Genomic DNA, 25,503 nt, shown 5'->3' with positions numbered 1-25,503 from the left:
TGAGTGGAAGCAGCTCCCACTGCGCACACACACTAGCCTGCTTTCGCACATCCACAAACACTTTTATTCTTAAAGTACCATCACAAATAAAATGGGATATTTTAACTTTTAAGAGCAGGGAATACTGTACCTTTCTAGTATTGGCAGATGTTGCAACACTAGGTACTATTAATAAATAACATCTGTCTACAGGGCATTAATCAAATGTTCATTATCACAATGCAAGTGTGATAATGTTGTACATAGTCCTACCTTGTCGAACATCTCGGGGTGCTATGACGATTGCTTCATTGGAGTGCAGCTCAGTGACGCAGCAGTCATCAGGAAGAACCGAGCCGTTGCTGAAACTGTGGGGCGTCTCCGGGAGCAAGGGAACAGGTGGTGCCATGATGTTGTGGTTCGGACAGATACATCCCGTCTGCGTCATCCCACAACCATCTCCGTCAGAAACCTCCTGGTCTCCATTGTGACCTGTGCGTAAACACTCCTCAAACCATCTGCAGAGCACGCCGCAGGTAAACTGGCTGGAGTTCTCGTTGTTAATGAGCAACACCTCTACCAGCCTCAGCTCCAGTATTTCCTTAGATACCTGGGGCTCGTCCGCGGCTGGATGTCTCGTTAGACATAGCTGGACGAAGTTCTTATCAAACTGTAGGAACGAGTACGGTCCCTCTGAGTTGGATTGGCTGCCACACAAATCAATGATTTGCTGATCCTTAGCAGCGGCTGTTTGTAAGTGGAGGGGACAGCTTTGATTGGCCAGGTGGTAATCAAGGGAGAGGAGCATGGGGGAGTGTGTTCGGCAGATGACAGGGTGCCGGGTGAAGCGGAGGTAGAGGGAGTACTTGGTGGGATCAGGGTTTTCCAGGGACCAGGAACAGCCCGGCGCCCTGGATGGAAAGAGCTCCCTTAGGGAGAAAGACCCATAAAGCACCCCAGCTACAAGGCTGGAGCATGGTGAGGAGATGGGCGAGGGGGCCCCCTCTGCCCCGGTGCTAGGGACGCTGTTGGCAGCCTCAGTCAGGGCAGAGAGAGGAGCTACAGCGAGGGCAGACACGGCAGCCAGGGCCCCAGCCACAGCCAGGAGAGAGGACAGCACAGACAGACACACCCCACCAGCAGTGTTCATCCTATGACATTCGTCCTGCAGAGGAAGAGAGAGCAGAGAAGGCGGTATGTTAGACACATCAGGAAATATCTTCAACTAGATAAAACCAACATGACTTGGGCAAAAAGTAGAACTTATCAGTATTCCAGTTTAAGTCGAGACAAAATAATCTTGTCTGGTTGGAACTAGGACGAGTTTCTAACCTCGCCTCAGAGTATAACATAACCAAGTTTACAGCAGCAGTTCTCATGAAGTCGTTCTTCAAACGCACACATACAGTGCCAAAAACAGAAACACATCCCTGCTGGGCTGGATTAAAAAGGGTTGATGACTTGGCTTTTGAGACATGCACTGTGGGACCTGCACAAGCCTTTCCTGCTGATACTTGCACACAAGCACACGGGCAAATGCACGTACGCACAGACACACAGCACCACCTGCTGAGCAGCTCCCCCAAGGCTCAGGCAAACGATTACCATCTCCAACACAGTAAGGGTCCGCCAACAGCCTGATTTTCATCACACAATACACACACTCCTGACACAAAACCCATAAACAGCATATACATTGTTTTAGTATTTTGCCTGAAACTACTTCAATACCCTCTATATTTTTGTATACCCCTTGTGTCTGCTCCATCACACGAGAGTCGCAAGTGGTTCTGCATAAATGTAGTTTGAGACTGATGTGTGGGAGACTGGAAATGTTTGTTGTAATCTACTACTGCAGCAACCCTATGGCATGATACCCAGCCACCCAGATGGTATATACTTTAGTAATAACTGTAACCTGGTTGTGGTTGGCAGTTTATCCGTCTGTGCTTTATATTCATATAGGTTTAAAACTGTAATGAGATCTAAAGGAGCACTCCGTGTCCAATTGTGGTCTATTTAATAACCTAATAAAAGATTTTTAAACGAAATCTTCTCGTAAAAAAAGGCAGTTAATGGTATCCATTACTTCTCTTCTTTGCTAAAAAGGTTTACCAGCTAGATAGCTAAAAACGCTAAAAGGAAGCAGAGCTATTTCAAATTGAAGGCCTACTGTTCTCACACTACCATCCTCCTTTGGACAAACAACAAGGCTCAGATGCAAGATGTTCCCTTGTTTGATCCTGTAAAGCACTTTGAATTGCATTACTGTATGAATTGTGCTATACAAATAAATTGCCTTGCCTTGCCTTGCCTTGTTATATCAAACTGTTCTTCCTTGTAGCACCAACTGAGGTCACCGAACATGTGAAGCAGCCTCTAAGAAGCAGGTTTGTCCTTTTAGAGCAAGTACTCCACTTCCCTAAGGCCCAGGTTAATGAAACACAGCAGTATCATGCACTTCACAGGGTTTATCCAGGCCTGTTAATGATGTAGTCTACAGCATTAGACACATGCAGGCCCTGGATAACAGGGGCTAGGAACTGTGGTTACTTTACCATGTCAAGAGATACCCAACAAAGGTTGGACAGTAAGAGGCACTTGGGCTTATAGGACGGTGGTGTTAATGAGAGCTTGAAATACATGGAAAGCAGACTGCTGATGGAGGGAGGCTACAAAGCAGGGGAGATGGACGAGGTAATTATTGCAATTATACTGGAATTGTGAAAATATGTTAGAAATGTGTATCATCCCAGGTTAAAATGCATTCTGCTGATGCTGGCTCAGAGTGATAAACAATGCAGAAAATGCTTTACTGTCATGCTCGCGGACGGTACACATGCACATGGTGTTTCTGATGGACACAGATTGTCTTCTGCAGATATGAAATGTGTAACACTGAGTTCACAGGAAGGTTTGTGCAACCTCTAGTTCACCTTGCTGAGCAGAAGAAATTGTGGAGTAGAATTAGCTGAGTTTAATTTGTACAGTGCGGCTAAATTGGTTGGAATAAGAGTGGAACAAGTTGCTCAAAGGAACATTTTAAAGTGAGGATTTTCTCCTCGTTCTTTTGTAAGTGAAGTAGATGTCAGGGTAGGGTCATAATTGTACTTTAGACCACAATAAAATAAGACATTGTAATTCCTTTAGCTTATCAGGCAGTGATTATTGTAGGAGAAGCTTCTACCGAGAGACAAGTAACTGAAACACAATATTGTCCTGACCTCTACTTTCTGATTTTGTTCCTGCTTTTCTTTCTCTGTCTTTCTGTCTCTGCTCAGACTTGGCTTTCCCTTACAGAATTCTCACCTGCAGATTTTTGTACACAGAAAACATGACATAGAGGTCTTTTAAACAGCGTCGGCTCCGGCTGCTGTGACACTTTGACAAATGCATGGCAGTGTTGTGAAAGCTAATGTAGCATGTTGTGAAATATGCTCAAGGACATCATGCTGTCTGGCATATGATGGGGTTATAGTCAGACTTTGTCACTTGAGCACGCTCAGATACTTTTCACAAATATGCTATGATATAACATCCATACAGGCTCCATCGCAGCCACTGGCACATATCCCGCTAACAACGTGTCACTGAACCGTTAAATCCAGGGATTCACTGGGAATGTAATGCAATATTCTGTAGTACAGAATATGACAAATAGCTTTTCTGGTTTCCCCATGACACTGAGCTTTTACATATCAGGTATATGCTTTAAAAAGTGCTTTTTTTTTCTCTTTACAAAGAATAGAAGTCTATCTTGCCCAATCAAAAGTGTGGATAGATGGTGTTATAGGCCAAACCATGCATAGGTTAAATCTTTTGCGTATTTCACGGATGAGAAGAAGTCAGAAGCGTTAAGCACATTTTATTTTGGGACAATGGGCAATGAATATTCATAGACCCACAATCTGTGCAAGAGAAGGCCCTAAAGTGCTGTTTTCATGAGGCCATTCTTTCCCACTTCACTCCAAAATAGCACTTTACTGTCGGCACCATACATATTCATTAGCTTTGCTGTCTTCCTACCCCCTTCCACCTTGACATTAATGTTATCACCAAGGATAGCAACATATGACCCTCATTCTCTTTCCTCCATGTCTCATCTGGGTTTCATTCTATGATTTTGTCTCCACTGTAAAACTCATACAAAAGAGAAAAGTTCTGGAAGTATCACTGTCTCCATATAAGGGATTATCTTACTAATATATACATATCAAAGCATTAAGTTATACATTACATGTCATTTGCTAGACTCTTTTATCCAAAGCGACTTACATACATTCGGTACTGTGGACAATCCCCACAGGAGCAATTTGAGGTGAAGTGTCTTGCCCAGGGACACAACGACATGGTGACTGCAGTGGGACTCGAACTTGCTACCCTCTGATTCGAAGTCCTGCACACTACCCACTGAGCCACAGCCTTATACATTCTCCTTTAGTTTTATGTGTACGGAAGAAACTTGGCAAAAAAGTCAAAACGTGTCGCTTCTCTGCTCTGCATTTATTCAGCATTCAAACAGACTCTGGGATTAAATAATGTTGACTGTATTGCTTCCCCTACAGCGAACAAGAACTATCAACCAATTATATTATAAGCCCCACAGTCTTGGTACACATGCTGGAAAGTTTTACCAGCTTTGGTTGTGCCTGCGTTAAAATGCCACTGTAATGTGATTTGGAGTGACTGAAAAATAAAGTGACCGCAGACTGATGTTTGAGAACCTCATGCTTTGGACAGAATGAATGCACTGCTGATGAAATCATAATGTTGAAATTCAACTTAACTATCTATGCTTAGGAATTATGCAGAACAAAAACACAAGCACGGGAAATGTACAACATTTTAAAAGTGTAAAAGGTTTATATAGTCTCAGGCTCCAAATATTTTGTCCTGGATTGCAATTGCAGTCATATGCATTGTAATATTGTAAATGATAACAATCTAGATGAGATTACAACAACAAAAAAAGACTATTTTTAAGAATAAACTACTAAGGTTTAGTAAAACATAATTGGTTAATTATATGTGAATTATAATTTCAAACTGCACATGAACATTGGTCCTCTGGATTACAGTCATTTTGCTTGAGGCGGGGAGGCGTGTGGCGCAGTGGTCTAGTGCGTTGGTGTTGGGATCACAGGTTCAAACCCCACTGCAGTCAGCATGTCCCTGAGACACTTCACCCCAAATAGCTCCTGTGGAGATTGCCCACAGTGATGAGTATGTAAGTCGTTTTGGATAAAAGTGTCTAACAAGTAACATGTAATGTAATGTTTGACCCTCCAGCCTGTTCTCAGTCCTCCGTGGGCTAGGATTAGTAAGGAACTTGTCAAAAACAAACGATATCTTGTAGTACATTTTTTTCCATCAAAACCTAATTTACATGGCAGTTATACCGTATGACAGTGTCATCTTTAAGCGACGACAACGTATTTGTAACTGCTGTTATGAGGCATCTGATATGCAGTATGGAACAGACAGACTTGCTATCCTGTAGACCAATGCATACTTATTGTGGCTGTATGAAATGCCAGCGGCAAAGAAAACATATAGTATAGTTTATCATTCAGGGTTATTACATTCATCTTCAAAGAACAAGTGCAAGGTTATTTTTACAAAGAGTGTTCCTTTTTTAGATTGTACATTCCTGTATAAAGTAAGCAATAACAGAATAATCTTTTGCATTGAGGTTCCAGTAAACCTTTTTGTTCCGGTGAAATAATAGAGTGGAATAGTTTGTGGGCAACACACATAACAATATCCCTCGGTAGGGCGCTCCTGTTTTGGGAAATGCATTTCAGGAGGGTTGCGATGGAGCATCTTAAATCCCCCCTCAACGTCTCAACCCTAACCGCTTATTATTATTATCCCCTTCTCATCTCCAGCTTCACCCCATTCAGAAATCTCAGCCGTCCTCAAAGTCAAACTTAATTTATTTACCCACATCTACCCATCCATGTCTGCTCCGTCTTTCATCTCGATAAGATCTTTCGGCTGCAAACCAGTATGGAGAACCAATGTTGTTCAACTAATTTAACCCGGTTGACATTTCAGAAGTCAGTCTTCTGTTTGTCCTTTTATCAAGCTCAGCCCGGCGCAGTGCTTTTAACTTTGCCTTATCAGTTATTCACAAATGGCAGACAAGCCGAGAGGATCTCATGCTGTGAAAAGAGACAGCAGAACTAAGCCCCTCAATCACAGCAAAGGCCATCTAGTTTTTTAGGCTATGGCATATGCTACACACAAACACACCCATGCACTAATACATATTCATACATTACCGTCAACTTGACATGTGACATGTACATTGAACAAGGCGTAAACCATAAGTGTGTGAGGATACTGAGTACGGAATTAATTATGCATTGTAAAGCACTTTGAGCATCTGGAAAAGCGCTATAATAAATGTAAGGAATTATTAATTATTATTATTAAGTCAGGTTGAGAAGTGGGGCAACCGATGGCATACACGAGTTTTAAAGAAGATAATCCACAGAATGACACTTCAAAGTGCTAAAGACAAGTGATGGGAGGGCTGGATATCATTGTACACTTTGAAAACAGAAAACTACAGATCATTACATTTTTCTGGTTTATCCGACGCTTTGTTTAACGGCCTTATAAACAAAGTTGAGATGATGAAACCAAAACAGAAGCTGTAACAGTTTCATTTGGAAAGCTCTGTGCCCATACTGAGTTGTGGATGATGACAAGTTGTACTAGCTTCGTAGCAAAGATAGCATTCTCTATTGATGGAGCACAGTATATGTCATTATATACCCCGTTTATCGAGGCTCTTTTTGTATCTTGTTTCATATATATATATATATGTCACACTGTGGGACTGCGAGAAACGGTATTTCAAGATTTCTGTATGTATAACACATGTAGAAATGTTGACAATAAAGCTGACTGACTTTGACTTTGAACGTAAGGCATTTGAAGGTTTTTTCATTCACAATTGTGTATTCTTCAATTGCTTGGTCTCCTGGATGCAAACTGTTTAAAGTCAGATTTGATACGTTAAGAGCAAAGATGTGAAGGTTTCAGAGGCAGCAGTCAGGGAGGAAACAATATGTTGTATTATGATGTAAATGGAAAGTCCCTTTTTTTTTTAAATGACTTCATGACTGCAATTTCCACCAATATGAGAACCATAACATCTGTAATCAGCAGCACAACAGAGACAGACGGTATACAGGCTCTGAATACGAGCTCTGATTAAACAGAAAGGAAATGACCAAAATGGCTGCCAACACCATCAGGAAGCTATTTTCATGGGAGATTGTAAAACCCTGTAGCAACCATCAGTCCTGTATTTATTATAGGGTGCAGTTTGTGTCATTATCCATACTAAACAAACAAACAGAAGGAATGAAAACTCCATTCGTTGTATTGTGGTAAAAATTCATTGACATGTCATCTCACGTTGCTTTAAGAAAACTACACCTCATTAACCAAGCACTACACTAATATATTTACACTGAAGCAACACCATTATTCAATATACCAATGGGGAAACATTTAAGTTAATTAGTAGATGGTGTCATAGTCTTTAAAACATATCTGCTAAGCAACATTAGGTCAATATGTTTCAAACCAGCATGTCAGTATTGATCTGTGTTGCTCCAACCGGGAGATATTGATAATGAAAGTCATTCATTTCACATGAGTGAATAAACAAGTTGAGTCCAAGTGATTTGACGAAGGGAAAGTTGGCTTGCATAGCGGCAGTATGATTTTTGGTTTTCATTTTTTCTTTTACAAAATAGTACCCACATTAATATGTCCTCAAAGTGCACCACTTGTTGAACAGTTGTTCACCAAAGGCTTAATAAAAGGATTATGATGAAGAGGTTGTAAAGAGTCTGAAAGGACTTCTTAATTGAAGTTGTTTCTCTCCTTTACAGATGATACATTTAAAAACAAACACATGCATGGGAAGATGTCCAAATGAAAAGACTAGAAGAATCCACTTACAATCATATATCATCTCCTTGTATAATATTCATATATGATTTTCCAACACTTGGGCACATCCATTTGATGCAAACCGAATACAAAAACAACAGAACACGATGTCTTTGTCAGGAGGCTAATTTATTTTTGGCCTCACTTACAGTAAGAATCAGGATCCTCATGCACAGTGTCAATGTGAAACAAATACAGGATGTTTGTGATCACAACGACTCGCATCGAAATTTAGAATTAATATAATAAGCATGCATTCTATTGTAAGTTGGCTGCTTCTTCCAGGACTTGGAGGCAGAGTTCCCGTTAGAATATTTGTTCGCCGGTCAACATGTCCGTTAAAGTTTAAATCTTCCGGACAAAATTTGAAAAGTGCCGGTCAAAGGTCTTCTTTGTTATTTATTGAGCTTTAAAATAAATTGATATGATTCAATATTAAACATAATTATAGTAGATTAACTACATTATTCAAAAGTGTACAGTAATTTATATAATAACACGGGAATAATAAACGGAGCGCTCTCCCTCTCCTGACAGCCCGTCAGTATCATGCAGCTCGCGGATCCAGTAATGAGTGACCCCACAGTAAAACTAAACATATCTATAACTAGTTTAGGTAGTTTGAGAGGTCATTAAAATAGCTACGTGTGATATTCTAACCTGAAGTGTGTTTTGTTCCGCTCACCGCTGCAGGTGATTATGCAGAGCTGCGTGTCGACTCGTCAGCAGCAGCTGATCTCTCTCTCCCGTCAGATTAGACTTCACTCGCGTTTATGTCCATATCGATCAGATCCAGCTAGTTCTAGCTAATGATAGGACTACCTTATTATAAGACACCTAAACATTAAGCGTCGCTCAACTGGGTGAGGCCGCAAAGTATAGCGCAGCATTATGCATGTGTTTACATGCCCACCGGAACCCCGAGGCATTACCAACAGATCAACGCACAATCAACCCATCTCTTTCTCCACATTAGTGTTAGACATTAGAATTGACTATTCTTGTCTGTCACACACTCTTTTGTCTGTCACATAAGTGGCGCAAGTTGCGCAACTGATGCGGTATTGCGCTAAGGGGAAATTATTTTTGACCGGACACTTTGACCGGAGAGATTTAGATTTGCCGGTCTTCAGCATATTTTACCGGTCATAGTCCGGTAATTACCGGCTAACGGGAACTCTGCTTGGAGGTTGTATTCAGTGTTGACACTTTATGACACAGGTCTACTGAACACTTTCATGTTGGGCTCATTCTTATTTGAATGCGGTCTCAGGGTAATCTCTGGTTGTCAGCGTTAGCACATCCCATGGTGCATTAAATACTCCTGCTGACAGCCAGACATATTATAGGGGCTTTATTGAAGTGAAAATATACTTTATGCCACTGCATACTGGAAGCATGATCTCACAACATTAAAAAATGTACGGTCATTTCAGGATCCATTCCGCTGTCCACTAAAAAAGCGCTGTGGCAAATTATCATCATAAGGTTTTTATATTTCGATAAATCACAACTTTACTATTAAATGTAATAATTCTTAATTCTAAATATTACATATTTAAGTTCTACAAAAACTAAAAATGCTTCCTTTAAAATAATTCAATTGGTTGGTTGCCTATTATTTCTAAATAACTCGTCAATTTCAAAATTGTCAAACTGTTATTGTGTGTAATATTTTCAGCAAGTCCCACAACATTGCTCGACACAACTTCGTCTCTGTCGATAGAATAAACGACCATCATACGCAAATATAGAGTTTTGAACCCATACATTCTTTTAAAAGCTAAGAATCGTAATGCTATTGTCTTGTTGACATAAACACAACGGGCTGTTACTAACTGTCCTAAGGTCTGGCTGCCATTTCCAGTTGCTGCTCATCCTGCATAGCTGAAACATCACACTGTGCTAATAGACTGATAGACTTTTAGCAGAACGTAGATGAACAGATGCAGGAGCATGTGTCAGGCTCGACCCTACAAACCCCAACACACCCACTCAAGCGTCTTCACACCCTTAACCTTGTTGTCAGGGTTCGGAGAAAAAAAAAAACGAAATGTCACCATCTGTTGAGTGTTTGGACAGGATCTGAGGCGACACACATGCACACAGAGTCATATCCTGAACTGAACTGAGAGCAAAGCAAGCCTTCCCATTGTGTGCAGAACACACTGGGATGTGCATGCATACATCTGCATACATCTGTATTTCGCTGTGTGTGTGTGTGTGTGTGTGTGTGTGTGTGTGTGTGTGTGTGTGTGTGTGTGTGCGTGTGTGTGTGTGTGTGTGTGTGTGTGTGTGTGTGTGTGTGTGTGTGTGTGTGTGTGTGTGTGTGTGTGTGTGTGTGTGTGTGTCCAATGGGAAGTTGGAAAAGGGCCTTGTAGTATTGTGGTGGGCCTGGAGGGAATTTGGGTTTCATTGTGAAATAGAGAATCACAGACTGAGGAAGAGTGTGATCGGCTTTCCTCTGCAGCATATCCCTGCCAACAGTTCAGCTTACACCAGCTCGTTTTCTCCCGAAGACAACACAAATGTATGGTATAGGGTAGGAATACAGAAAAGATGGGTGTGGGAGGCAGAAACACAGAGAGAATACTTTGAAGGAAACATACTGCCCTTTCTAAGTAGTCTACGTTTAACAGCTTGCTGTTATGAGAAAACAAACTTACTGAAGGTCCTGGAAAGTAAAAGCTCAGTAGTGAAAATTGTTTTTATTAAGGTTATCAATTTATTGGCACAAAAATGTAAGAAAAAAGAATGCTGGCCATTTTTTCTTTCTCTAATGGATGTGATTTGGCTTATTTGGCCCAATGCATATCATTGGATTGTATTGTTTGCACAATTTTGTGGATGAAGATTTAACCACGAAATGACACAGCCAGAGAAAAATAATATAATAAAATATATACTGATGCTTTCATTTACAATGCATATACCACAATGTTTGTCATCAGAATAAACAATAAGAAATGTATTGATCAATAGGCTCGTTAAATGCAACAAAGCCACCAATTAGATTCCAAATTCACGAGGGGAAATGTGGCCAACTAATGACTCCTTTAAATATGAGCAGCAATTGATTCACACCAATATTTAAAGAGCATTACTGCTTCTATTTCACTGCTGGAGTCCTGATCATGGATTTGGGTCTTAAATATATATATTTAAAAAAATGCACATTTAAAGTCATCTGAATGGCATGTTGATGGCTTTAAAGAGGCTTTAAATTCCAAAACTCATTTATTGAGCGGAAAGAATGTTGCATGGAGCGACATTCACTAAAAAAGACAATATGACAAACAAAGCAGTAGTTTATTGTAATTGTGGCTGCGGGATAACAAAAAAGTGTTACAGTTGAGGTAAACATGGAGTGAAAAGGGCAAGATGGTGTGTGTGTGTGTGTGTGTGTGTGTGTGTGTGTGTGTGTGTGTGTGTGTGTGTGTGTGTGTGTGTGTGTGTGTGTGTGTGTGTGTGTGTGTGTGTGTGTGTGTGTGTGTGTGTGTGTGTGTGTGTGTGTGTGTGTGTGTGTGTGTGCAAAATACCACATATATCTCACAGTGTGAAAACTACCTCTGAAAAAAGGACACATTTGTATGCTAACAAATACAGAACATGTTTGAACTGTGTGTGTGTGTGTGTGTGTGTGTGTGTGTGTGTGTTTTTATATATAGCCTAAGTGGATGCAAATCATGACCACAGAGTGAGGCAAGTTTACTCACGTGTTTAAACACACACACACACACACACACACACACACATACTGTATACATGCTTCCGGACTTGTGGAAATCGGAGAATAATTCAAATGGGCTTGTACTCTCAGCCTACATGCGTGTAGTATATGAATGTATGAATAATAAATAAAATGAGAGCATGATGGGAGAAAAAAGCTCATGCTTATACGACACCAGGAATAAACGTGATTCGAGCTTTGCTCAGCTTTGACAGCTTTTGCCATGGCCAAAGTGGTGGAATAACGTGCTTATGTTAGGACTAATGAGAAACCAATTTAATATATATATGCTAACTAATGCTGATCAGTGGCTCAAAACGAATCATAACACAGAATATGATTCTCAACTATCCAGCTCAGAAGCAGCCAAACCTTATTAGCGTGTTTCTGTTTGTGTTTGTGTGTGAATGTGTAGGTGGCGGTTGCCTTTATCTCCGAATCTCTCGTTTTTATGTAACATCTCTTCCCTCTAGCTGCAGTAGAGCAGATCAAGCTCTCCCTCTCTCTTTGAAGTGTTGCCAGGCAGGGTATTTATTTCATTATCTCCTCTCCCACTCTATTTCCTCTCCTTGTTTTTAGGGCTTGCTATCAAGGGGAGGACAGGAGTCGAGGAGAGGAAAAGCTGACGGTGCAGGTACGGGCCTTCAACTGTGTGTTCGTGTCAGTGTGCTGTTCACATCTTTATGTGGAGGATATGTTCCCACAAGAAAGGGAAGAAGGGAAAGTCTTCCTTTTTTCCCCTACTACAGGCTTTTTTTATAATAGTGGTTTGATGTTTATTTTGGTCTTATAGTCAAAAGGATAAATGTCAAATGTATTTAAATGTTTGTGTGCACTTCAAAGTATGCCACAAAAAACAGTGGGGCTCAGACAGCCTAAATTACTGGGAGAAGGGAGATACTGAATTGGCAAACACAAGATCACCTACTGAGCATGCTCCAAGCAAAGTATCCATCATGTCAGCAAGAAATACACAGAGACCTTGAAGAGGATGTGAATGTACCCTTGTTTATGACCTTTCTCTCTGTTTCTGTTTGACACGTGTTACACCTCCGCCGGGGGTCCAGGGGTCAACGTTCCCCATGTCCACAGTAAAGCTGTGTCACCCACAGGGTCACCGAGGAGAGTCGACCTTTCACACACAAATATTGACCCATGAGGTGTCCAGATTGTGAAGTATTGCCGTTTTACACCAGTGTCTGCTATATATACCCCATTGTAAGCAGAACACTATGAACATTCATTGCGTTCATTGTGCTATGGTTATTTTGATACATGTTGCTTATATGATTTTTTAAATATAGATATGGTCAAGTACATAGCTTGAAGTTAAAGTCTTATTGCAGGCATGGAGGCCATAAACACGTGATCTGCAGTTGAATGTGGATCATTTAGATCAGACTATGTTTACAAATCCCTCTATGAACTCACAAATAAAGTGATTCACAAATAATTGATTGCGGCTGCGGATGATAGCACGATGAATCTTTCTTTCACTTTCTACCACTTATTGCTCTACTGTATGTGCAAGTCCAATTCACAATTAAAAAGATAAAAGTCATAATGTCCATGGAGGTTTGAAGCTGAGTGGAATTGGCCTTTTTTTGCAGAGGGAGAGGGAATTCATATTAATCTACTTTATTATACAATACACTTATTTTTCAATTATAATTCAATATATTATAAAAAAGAATACTTGTAGGGAAGCTTGATTCCTTTAATTAATTCATGACACAAAAGCGTGTTGTCACTGCAAAATAGATGAGACAGAACTGAGCATTACTGCTGCCATCAGGGCCGCCACTTGCGGACAGGCAAGGCAGGCAACTGCTTGGGGCCCCGGACCAGATGGGGACCCCCAAAGAAGGTAGATAAAGAAGGTCCACAGCAACGACAACATGAAACACCCTTTAATTTACTGCAACGACATGTCGGGACACCCCCTAAAGGCGGCCCCATGCATAGCGCGCCGGAAAATGTTGCTTCTTATCTTAAATGTCGTTGCCTTGCTCCGCTCCGGGGGGGGGGGGGGGGGGGGGGGGGGCAGTGAATGTTTGCCCAGGGCCCCCACAGACTCTAGAATCGGCACTGGCTGCCATGATAAATGGAAAGTCTGGGCATTACACCCCTGTATATGTATAATACTACTAAGTCTCTAATTGTTGTATCATTTGTAAATAAATGGGACAATTTTATGCCAATATACTGTATGCATACAATGTTAATGTAATGTTCAAATAGCAAAGGATCACCAAGATGCTTGGCAGCACAGTACAGGGTACTGCAGATTCCTTCTTGTCGTATTTGTGCAGATTTAGTGGCTGGAAAAGCCAAGCAGTCCCTTTGTGAATTTGCCCTTTAGTCTTGACAGCATCGTGAAACAGCAGACATAAGATAAACAGCTTGTTATAAATGCATTAGGATGTTCCACTGAATAACATTTCAAAGTGAATTGCTCTCCCACGTCCTCCTATAGCAAAGTGGAAAAGTGACCAGAAGAGTAAACAAGGAGATTTGAAACAAGATTGGCTATTTTAATCAAAATGTGATGGTAATTGTTCAATCACAGCTGTGTTTAACTGGTGTTTAAGTGTGGTGGCCTAGAAAAGGTGCATTTGAGGTAAAACAAATTAATCATGCTTTCAAACATAATCAAGCTGATTTGTTTAGAAAATATAAAAGCTCCACAGTTTACGGGTGACTTAATGAAAGCTATTTTACACAACAAACACATGCATACAAAAGCGTCAACACACTCCTCCACACTATAATTAACAACACACCAACACTAAAGCCATAGTTATTATAGAGAAGAAGTACCAACATGACCGGCACCCATGATAACATTTCCGGTCTGAATAAGACGACATCTTTCATATTTTTAACTAAAACACATCCAATTTCCTCCTGCTTACACAAAGTGAAGTATTATAGAACAGCTTTACCAATAAACTTCTATTAAAAAAAGGTACATAATGCTAGAATATACAACAGTGTTAAACGTGGACATTTTCAGTTATGCACTGAATTCCACAGAAGAATAAATCGGGAGGAAATCCTGGGGTAAACCTCATAATGCACAAATATTTGTTGTAAAAAGTAACCCTGAATAAGGGAAAGCTGTGTTTGCCAAACTGAAGGCTAAACTGAGTTTTCAGAGTGCTTTCTTATTCAAAGACCATTACAAAGAAATGAAGAAAACAGCCAATACTCTTTTTGTTCAAAATACAAAAGGCACATTTGAAAGCTTAAACCATTTTCTAAATTCCTCCAAACAGTCTAGCATAATTAACTGTAAAGTTGTTTTAATGTTCAAAGGGAAAAAAGGAAAGGAACCGAGTTAATCTACAAATGAGTTAAACCTACAGAACACTTTTAAGCTGTAATGCGTTATGTAAACAGAAGTCTGTCTCCTTCTATTTTATAAACCTCTAACCACTAAATAACCCTGTGTTACTAACAGACACACATGCATTTTGGAGGATATAAACATGAATTAAAAACCATAATGAATGGACTGCAGACAGCTGCCAGCACGGGGGGGGACACACAGTTGCATGTAGGAGAAAACTTAAGCTGTCATGCTGGTCTAAAAGAGTTACTTACATGAAGTTAGATCAAGACAAATTCATAAAAGGTGCACCAGTTCCCGCACATTAATTCCCAACTTCAAGTTTTACATTTTGAGGACTAAAATAGATAGGGAATATTAAAATATTGAAAATGTGACATCATGGCTGTCAGGTGAAAATCTTGTCATTACAATTTTGGTATTCATGTTTTCACTGTCACTGAAGGATGCTCAGCTCCTCTCTGGATTGAGGACATAGCCAAAGGGTTTAAGACACCTTTTCAAAAGAGATTAATAAGAGAAAAACAGCTCCTGAAAAGTTGACATTTCAGGGTTCTGCGCCCTTTTCCAATGAAAATAATATGCACAATCTCCCTTAACATGCAACAACTAGTAGTAATGTGTATGTTTAAAGCCATGGCATCTTGGTGACACTCATGTATGTGATTCCATATTTTGATTCTAATTACCATTACAATGTATGATCCTGCCTTAAAGGTCACCTATTATGCAAAATCAATCAACATGTGTCCCCTCTGTGGAAAGAGACTGAAAGTTTCAGGAAAAAAGATTCTCTCTCTTTTTGTCCTGATCCATTTATATAAAAACCTGTCTGAAAATGAGCTGATCAGATTTTGGCCACTTTATGATGTCATAACGGATGTTTTGGCTTGTGTAACCATTAGCCAATCACCAACCAAGGTAACCTCCCACCTTATCACCTGAATCTCCTCCTAGAGCACCATTGTGTTCTTTGTAACCAAATGTCTCTCAGAGGGGCGTGGGGAGGGGCTCCTTATTTTCATCTAAAGTAACAGACAGAGAATCAGCACTTTGGAAACAGGGCTGAAACAGAGGGGATTATGGGTAATGCTGCAATGATCTGTTTGGTGTTTGGAGCCAAACACTTCAGAGACATGTTTTGTATATATCTGAGAATTCTAATATATTGATGAAAAACAGTATAATAAGAGACCTTTAATTATTTGTTGCTATGTTTTACAAAGTAGTCAACACATCCAAGTAATTGCAATACTAATTCACCAAGACGGCACTCAGCAGGTTTACTAACTCTGATACAAACCATGTTGCATCCATCTTCAACTTCTTTACTAACACTGGCTTGGTCCATATATCTCATTACCACCCATCGAGCCCACATCTCCCCTTCCTGAACAACGCTCACTTCAACTTTTCCTCATTTCTACCTTTCTTCTCCCTTGTTCATCGTCTTCTTCAAATCTGACATCTGCCTTAAGGAAAGGGGGAGAAAAAACCCTCCCTCGTCTCCCCCCAGCGTTCCCTCTTGGGTAGGGCTGAGTATACCTCTTCTTTATTTATCCAGACCTGTCTTTCACAGGGATATATTTCTTGCCTTCTTCACTTTTTCTTCTTACCTCGTTCACTGACGGATATATGGAGAGAGCGATGAAAAGACGAGAGGGAGGGCTTGCAATAACAGACAGAAAGAGAAACGATAGAAACGAAGTTGAGAAAAAGAGAAAGGCAGGAAACAAATGTGTTTCCCTGCATGAACTCTGTACAGAAATGGTCAATTTTGATAATGACCATCACATAAAAGGACGTCTGAATGAAACACAGCGGTCATGGTATAACTGCCACCATTTGCTCACTAAGGGGCGGCTGTGGCCCGGGAGGTAAATGGTCCTGCTCCAATCAGAAAGTCATTGGTTCGATCATCTGCAGGCAACATGTCGATGTTTCCAGGGGAAAGAGATTCAACCTCAAACTGCTCCCAATGAAATGGCCAACAGTGTGTAAATGTGTGGTAATGTTATTGATAAAGAGGCTGCCATCCAAGGTCCAACCTTCTCAGGGATACTGTGTCAGTGAATGCTGACTTGTATATGTACAACCCTTTTAAGGTGTCACAACATAGGGCTAAATGAATGCAGTCCATTTACCAGTTACTGTTATTATGGGGTGCCAGCCTTTTATCCCCAAATGGTGTATGAATAACACGTCAATTTCTAAAGTCATTTTGGTATTTTATCACTAGGCCTTTTTTTTTCAGGTATCATTTCCTGTCGCAGCAATATTAGATCCTCAGAACCCTGGAAGTCAGGTGGAGAGGTATAATGTATGTGCCTTGTGTAGAACCAAAAGTCAGTCATTGACTCATTGACGTTACGTTGACTATAACTGATGTTATTAACTTAGTTTAGATGTCAAACATGGACAGTCATTATGATTCATCCTCTGGGAATCATGAATGACTTCAAAGGCAATCCATCATTTGTTTTAAATACATTTCAGTAGGGACCGACAGACGGACGGACGGACGGACATTGCAAACCCCACAGAAGATCTGAAGATATAGCAACAAAAAGAAAGGAATCTAGATAATGAAAAGATATGGCATCAATGATAAAGAAAAGAGCAAACACAGAAAATATGTAATATCGTCCAACAGACGAAGTGAAAGCCACAAACAATGATGTGTCTAGCCTTTGATGAAAAGAAACATCAATAAGTATTTGTTTTGAGGCAAAAAGGAAATTGCCCCACCAAACCACTTATGCTCTTGTTGGTGTTCAATCAAGCGAGGACTATTGAAATGCAAATGTTAACGACAGTGGCAGAGGACAATCATTCTCATTCAGACAGAATCTATGGCTGGATATTTGGAAACAAAGGGACAAAATAAATGCTGCTCGCAAATTAAAATTAAACAATTCCACTAGAATTGACATTGTATCCCAGCGTGGACTCATTCATCTTTAATAAGCTCCAGATCACAATAAGATAACTGCACAGATAGTAAGACTAAAGCAAGACTGATGCAAGTAAGACTAGGGGAGGCCATTTTTGACACCTTAAAGGTCACCTATTGTGCAAAATCCACTTTTTCATGTCTCTTCTACATCAGCATGTGTCCCCTCTGTGTAAAGAGACTCTGTAAGTTTCAGGAAAAAAGATTCTCTCACTTTTTGTCCTGAGCCATTTATATAAAAAACGGTCTGAAAATGAGCTGATCAGATTTTGGCCACTTTATGATGTCATAACGTTTTTTTGGCTTGTGTAACCATTAGCCAATCACCAACCAAGGTAACCCCCCCCCCCCCCCCACACCTTATCACCTGAATCTCCTCCTAGAGCACCATTGAGTTCTTTGTAACCAAATATCTCTCATACCTCATTCACACCAACGCAACTCCGGTTCAAGCTCCGTGCTAGAGCTTTTCAGGTTCAGAACCGGAAACCCCTCAGCTCACACCGACAACAACAACAATGGCCGATTGTGCTCCAGCTTCCTCTGTACCTCTTCGGAAGACCAGATTCCCAGTAGGTAGCTGGTCTCTTCAGTGGACCACTGCTGCTTGTTAAGTTTCTCCATCGTTGTGTACAAACTGGATAAAACGCCGGCTTTTTGTTGTTGTTCAGGAGTTGATCCCGCCCCTGCCCCCGCCTCGACGTAAGCGTGACATATGTGGTGCTTTTGCTCTGGCCGGACAATTTTTTGGTGCTTGAAACGAACCGGATTCCGGAGCTAAGAGGCTGCTCCGCTGCGGTGTGAACAGGAAAACCCGGTGCTTTTCAAGCTCCAGCTCCGAACCGGCCCTGAAACACCGTTGGTGTGAATGAGGTATCAGAGGGGCGTGGGGAGGGGCTCCTTATTTTCATCTAAAGTAACAGACAGAGAATCAGCACTTTGGAAACAGAGGGGATTATGGGATGCTGCAATGATCTGTTTGGTGTTTCAAGGCAAACACTTCAGAGACATGTTTGTATATATCTGAGACCAATAATATATTGATGAAAAATAGTATAATAGGAGACCTTTAAGCAAAGCTAGAGGTGTGTTGGCATCTGAGATCCATTCCAACTCTAGAGACCTCCAGTAGCCAAGTTCACAGAGAAGTCAGACAGAAGTATGAACATCATTTAAGTAAAAAAATGTGCCTGCAGATCTAAAGTCCTTGAAGTTAAATCACTGCCTAGCAACAAATGAAAGAACTGTGACTACAAGCGTCTACTAACCAGTGCTTTCAACAGTCTTTCTATCTATTAACTTCAAATTACTTCTAAATAGCTGATGACTATTTGAAAGGCAGAATACTTTTGGGGAAAATAGATTCTTGCCTTGACTATTACATCAAATGTTGAGTTTTTTTTTTTAAACGTACCACCCAGGGAAACATTACAAAAGTGTCCCTGCATCACTTAAACAAGCATTGATTTTCATATTTGTGAATTAATAGGATGTAATAGCAGTCTGAAAGTCAGAAAATCAATCCAAACACTTGCTTTAGAAATTGGTGTACTTTTGTAAACTGCCAAGAGCGGTGCCTATTTTTCTCATTATCTAAGCAATCAATGCATTTCTAAATGTCTCTGATAGCTTAAATGTTCCTCTGTGAACTTCAAGGTCCTAAAATGATTATAGCTTTATGAATTATAAAAACAGTCACATTATCACTACAGGTGTACAACAGGCTTGTAGAAAATAGTACCGCAAAAATAAATGACTGGAACAAGTTGACTTTGTCTCCAAGTGTCCTCTGTACAAACACTTTAGATTGTTGGGTCAGCCACTAAAACAAAGGTTGTCATCATGCAGTGGCGAACCGTGTCTATCACAACTGGACCTTCTGTAGACACACACACACCCCCACGGCATTATAATGTCCGTCTTTTCACTGAATTGTCGTCTTGAAAAGGGTACTCGCAACAATTCCGCAACAACTTCATCTTCACCTGTTGCACTTGTCATTTCAACGTTAAAAACAATAAGACGGCATGGATTGCTTCGTCGCATTCATCTACTGTAGGTCCTTTGTCTCGAGCCAGGTAACTAGGGGGCCTTCTAGAATACCCTGGAACCGAGGGAAACTCTGAAAGAATACGCCCATTGGCTACAAATCAATATATGATTGGTTGATCAAACTGTCAGTCCAAACGTACGCTCTCATTCAGTGCAACGGCCAGGGCATTCGATCAAGGATGTAGAATACCTTGGTTGAAGGATATTTTACACAGAGACCCAGAACAAGATCTGATTGGTTGCTTTCTTTTCTAACACAAAACCACTGAAATGCGTAGTGCATGGTCCGAGAAGGACAAACAAATCAACGTAACACTGTAATATTACAGATCAACAACACGGATACCATTCTCATTTATTCATTTTATATACATTTTATTTATATAATTAAATCGATTATTTGTTTGTTCCAGGGTATTCTCTGAATACCTTGAAGGCCCTGACGGTTCGCCACTGTCATCATGTCATAGTATACTCTTTACTAAATGTGCAATGCCACAGGCTTTGCTGGAGTCATATTGATCGGAAGCATTTTATTTGAAAAATATCCTACATTTTAATTGAAAGCAATCATTCTTTACACCTATAAGACATTCAGTATTGGCAAAGTAACAAGGTCAAAATAACAAGAAATGTACATCGGTACTACTTACTGTCAAATTAAAGAGCTATGCAGAGGGCAACATATAAGATCTAAGTTACTGAGACATAACCTTCCACAAAGTTTCACCTTCTACTAATTCCACACCCAATCAAAAGGCAGCAATTACTCAAAGAAATGGTGATCCACCATCTGAGGTAATCAAAAACGGAGTAGAATAGGAGGATGGATTGGGAAGGGCAGATGGAAAGGGAAATAAAAATGAAATGTGAGCAGACAAGGCAGAAGGAAGGAGCAGCAGGAGGAAGCTGTTAAAAAAACAGCGGTGTGTGAGACGATGAGAGAGTGTGGTATCCTGAAGGACACAGGTCTGAGAGGTGGTGAGCAGGGGGAGAGATAGAGAGATGGAGAGAAAGTACAAGGGAGGAGATGAGAGGGAGAGAGGGCGGATTAAGGGTGGATGCAGCCTGCCTTCTCTCCTTTGGGCCACAACTTTATCTCCAGCTGCAGACCGGCAGCAGCGCTCCAGAGAGGAACAACGACCCAGAGGGACTCAGGGGGAGGCAGAGGGCAGAAACACACGATGATCCCAAAGTACTGAAAGCACCAGCACACAATCACACACCAGGGTACATGCACACACTGTATTTATGTATCGTGCACCCTGCAATCAAAAAGAAGCACACACCTGAATCTGTTCACATGAATTGGAATACATGTTATACAAGCAGAGAAATAATAAGTGTTTTGTATTCTTCACGGCAATTTTGGAAAGCATTTTTGTATTCACCCAAAGCAAAAATGTACCAATTCAAAAGTAAATTGTATACTAAATCTGTTTTCTTACAATTATAGTAGAACACAATATTTAGAAGTAAGCATGCCAAGCATATTGAAACAGGATGAGAGAACTTATTCTAGTATTGCAATAGAATCGCATCAGTAAACCAATATATCTTGTACATGAGGAAATACAATCTTTAGGAACTGTACGTTTCCCATTACATTTATCCCAGACAAACATACATCCAAACCGCTTAATCACCACATCTAGGTTAACTAAATACTCTGGTAGTCTAAAAACTCAGAATGACCCAAAGGAATAAACGAACGATATAAAATGGATGACAAAATCTGCGAGCCTCTCTGATTTCCATATTTCTTAGTACATATATTAAAAACAAACAAGGGACACATTGGCAATCAAACCATTTTAAACAGTGTCCATAATTTGTTGCTTGAGTATTCAATTATGAAGATTCCATTTGAATGCTTGAAGACGAGTTTGTTCCCTTGCACACAGGACACAGCATCATGAGATGACAACCTCGAGCATTTCTCATGTCTTTTTTTTCTTCTTTAAATGTTTTCTGCAGGAACCTTTTGGTGCTTTTTCCGAAATCAATACCACCATCATTAGAGCCATTTTAATTCCTCCCATTATGCCTCTGCCCCATGAAGTAATTCTCACCTCCGTTTATCTCTTCCACTTTTACATGTCATCAATATCAGCATTTTATTAAATGCTGTATTTCTTCTGATAACAATGAAGGCAATTGTGAATTGCAAAACCTGCAAACTGTGATGAGTAATGGCTGCGAAAGTTCATTTTAATTTAGGCCCTAAACTTTATAACATCACTAACGATTTCAGATTAATGTTTTGCAGCTAAAGCACAACAACGTTTACATGGCCACCCTATCCATCAACAGTAAACTGGATCCACGTGATCATCCCTGCTGACGCGTTTAGACCCGCATTCACTCCCTCTATGGTATAGTTTGCTAGAGAGCGCAGCAACAACATAAATCATCTGGAAGATCGGACATTAAGGCGGCTTGAATTCCCCGATCACTTGCACAGGTGATGCAATTGAATCATCCTTATTTCTGAAGGTCACACAGGATACAATTGCCAATGTTCAGGGTGTTACGCATAGGTAATATAAAGAGCTGCGTGATGAATGCACTTCTCCCGGGAAGTAATAACTTAAACAGTATTCATTTTGCAATGAGTAATGAGGATTGTGTCACACCCAAACACTGCAAACCCAGAGCATTGTTGCAAATGTTTAAAAAACACATTTAAATATCTCTAATATGGCTTTTAATTTGGGTTAACTTTCAATTATCACAGGTATCATTGTCCATGTTTACAGTATTTTTTCAGTTTGCTTTTATTTCAGTCAGACAACTCACTGGTCTTAATATGTTTTATTCAACACATCCTCACTCCCAGGTCGGCCTATGTTGACGTGTATGTCAAGTCCCCTGTCCGTGCCGTTTTTCCAACGCAAAGGGGGGGGCCTTAAGCGTGCCATTTTCAACCGCAAGGGGGGGGGCCTTAGCCGTCCATTCCAGCTTTCCGGGATGTCCATATGCTTCTATGGACGCCCATGGAAGGCACGGCATTCGTTATTGTGGCGGCTGCCCTTAAAGGCAATGGTGAGCGTGCCATTCTCATTGGATAACGGAGAATTGTACACCCGGAAGTAAGTATTCCCCTTACTGTCGATTGATTTTACAGTGATATCTGCACTACTCATCGATTAAAAAACACCAGATTATCCTTGTTAATTACAAAACATTGATTGGTTTAAATTGTGTACAATGCTTTTGTATTTTTCCCCTTCGATTCGGAGAAACAAATATGTTTTCGGAGTAAAGGATGGCAGAAGACACTACACTACCCAGAATCCCCAGCTATCGTTTGGACTACACCATGTGCTCTGTTTGACGTCACGTGATCTTCAAATTTCTCCCTGCAGAAAAAAAAACATGGCCGAACTTCGTTTTATTCTCGATGGAAAATGCCTATTTTAAAGTTAGTTTGGCCATTAAAATGCGTTTTGATGTCATTTGATGCGAGAAATATGAGTTGTTATTTCAGATTATGTGTGCAGTGGATGTACATGATCTTTAGTTTGCTAGTTATTACGAAGATTACTTCAGGAAATTGCGTCCATAACGTTTTCATTGTTACCAAGGTGGTTGCTAGGGACGCTGCTATCGATATTATTTCTGTTATGTTGTGTAACTGTTTAATGGTGTTATCTTTATTGCTACCCCCTTCCCCGTCAATGTATAGTGTTGGTCCACAGCGCAAACATATTAGTTTAACAAAATCCGCATCTAAAGATAGCCTACGTTATTTTCCCCTGTGCAATTCCAGTCTCACATCTCACAGCACATCGTCATTAACAAATACCGGAAACAGACCGAAAACATTAAAAAAAAATACAATAATACTTTATTCCGAGTGTGCTTGCTTTTCTCTTTGGAAGTCATCACATAACGGCATTGTAATACACGGTTCGGCTGCATTAAATATTACATATCTGCCGTAGTTCTGTATTTATAGAGCCCTGATGAGAAGACTTCTAGACAAACATGAGGAACTGAAAACGTGACGTGGATCATAAATATATCAGCCATTAAACAACATCTTACATTTATTTTCACACAATACGTCTCCTTGCAGTATCAACACTAATTCGGCTGACTTTTATATTTGATCCAATTGGTAGATAGGCTGTATTTACACCATAAAGGTGCACAGCTGATATAAAGGGACACCTAGTGGTCAAAGCATGTTATTGAATTTCATTATTTGTATTATTAGATATTAATAGGATCCCTATAAAGTATATTAATTACTCGTTATTCTCTACTATTAGTTAATTAAAGACTGTATATAATGACTATTTTGCACATCCCTTTCAAGATTTCAAGATTTTCTAAGGTTTATTGACATATCATATAGGCCTACACAACTATGGTGTAGTTATGCATTGAATGAAAAACTTGGGTCGCAGGTTCCTCAATAGTGCATTACAAGACATCTATCAATATTTGTGCATACCTCCAGCAATGTTAACTATGTTGAAGCACTTATTTTAACTGATATTATACATAATGTATTATACTCTTATAAGATGTATGTAGATATTTCATCTCCGGCCTTGTCAGGTCAATTGAACAATCAATAAATAAAGAACACAGAATTGTTGAATATAAAACACAGAATTTGTGTGATTATACTAAATGATTTACAAATAAACACCACTGCATATTTAACTGTTACACATGCTGATGTAACGCAAATGTTCCAACTTGAGATCAATAAAGTATATCTTATCTTAAGCTGATCGATGGCTACTGCCATATTTGCAAATGTGCCTCTGAACCTTAACAAGTGCATGTTTCAGGCTTTTCAATTAATGTAATGTAATGTTATCAATTAACAACAGGGGTCACAAACATAAGACCAGCTGTTAAATAAAGCTCTTCTGACCTTAGTTGGCATGTGTGTATATATATATTAATGCTGCCCATTATGGGCACAAGCAATTTTCACCCATTTATTAATTATATGTTTTAAATGTGAGTGTTTCCTATCCCCTAAACCTCCAGGGATGTACACAGTTTAATACTGGCAACTTCTTATTATGGGAAATACGAAAACGTCTTTTAAAACTACAACTCCCAGTAGAGACGTGCCATAGATACAGAACATGTTGCGAAACAGAATAGCCAGCATTTGTAGTTCTGGGGACGGGGTGGGGGAGGGGGGGACGCGGTGGTCCCGTTCAAATCCAGTTTTGGACAGTCTGCCGTGATTCCATCCCATTTCAAGTGCTGTTCGAGGCTCGGCGTAACCCTCGGAGCACACTCTCCAATCACAGAGCTTGAGGACTATCACGGTGTTTGTCAAACAGAGCACATGGTGTAGTCCAAACGATAGCTGGGATTCTGGGTAGTGTAGTGTCTTCTTGCCATCCTTTACTCCGAAAAAACATTTGTTTTCTCCGAATCGAAGGGGAAAAATACAAAAGCATTGCACACAATTTAAACCAATCAATG

The 25,503-nt window shown here is 40.2% G+C and overlaps 1 protein-coding gene across 23 annotated transcripts in view; it reads right to left on the bottom strand.

The window, feature by feature from the left end:
* Positions 1-25,503, bottom strand: part of adgrb2 (adhesion G protein-coupled receptor B2) — a 215,074-nt gene that overhangs the window by 155,866 nt on the left and 33,705 nt on the right. For 22 of the 23 annotated variants that reach the window (XR_004571081.1, XM_034236727.1, XM_034236722.1 and 19 more), the window contains exon 2: positions 253-1,144. Coding sequence is in view for 22 of the 23 variants with exons in the window: in XM_034236727.1 (XP_034092618.1) it covers positions 253-1,129 (877 nt within the window). In the remaining variant the exon portion in view is untranslated. Of the gene's footprint in view, positions 1-252; positions 1,145-8,638; positions 8,834-25,503 lie in introns of those variants that run through there. The other variant, XM_034236717.1, reaches the window with a different exon arrangement.

The sequence above is a fragment of the Gymnodraco acuticeps genome, unplaced genomic scaffold (genome assembly GCF_902827175.1).
Source record: "Gymnodraco acuticeps unplaced genomic scaffold, fGymAcu1.1, whole genome shotgun sequence".
Taxonomy (NCBI): domain Eukaryota; kingdom Metazoa; phylum Chordata; class Actinopteri; order Perciformes; family Bathydraconidae; genus Gymnodraco; species Gymnodraco acuticeps.
This window is presented reverse-complemented; position numbering and strand designations above follow the sequence as displayed.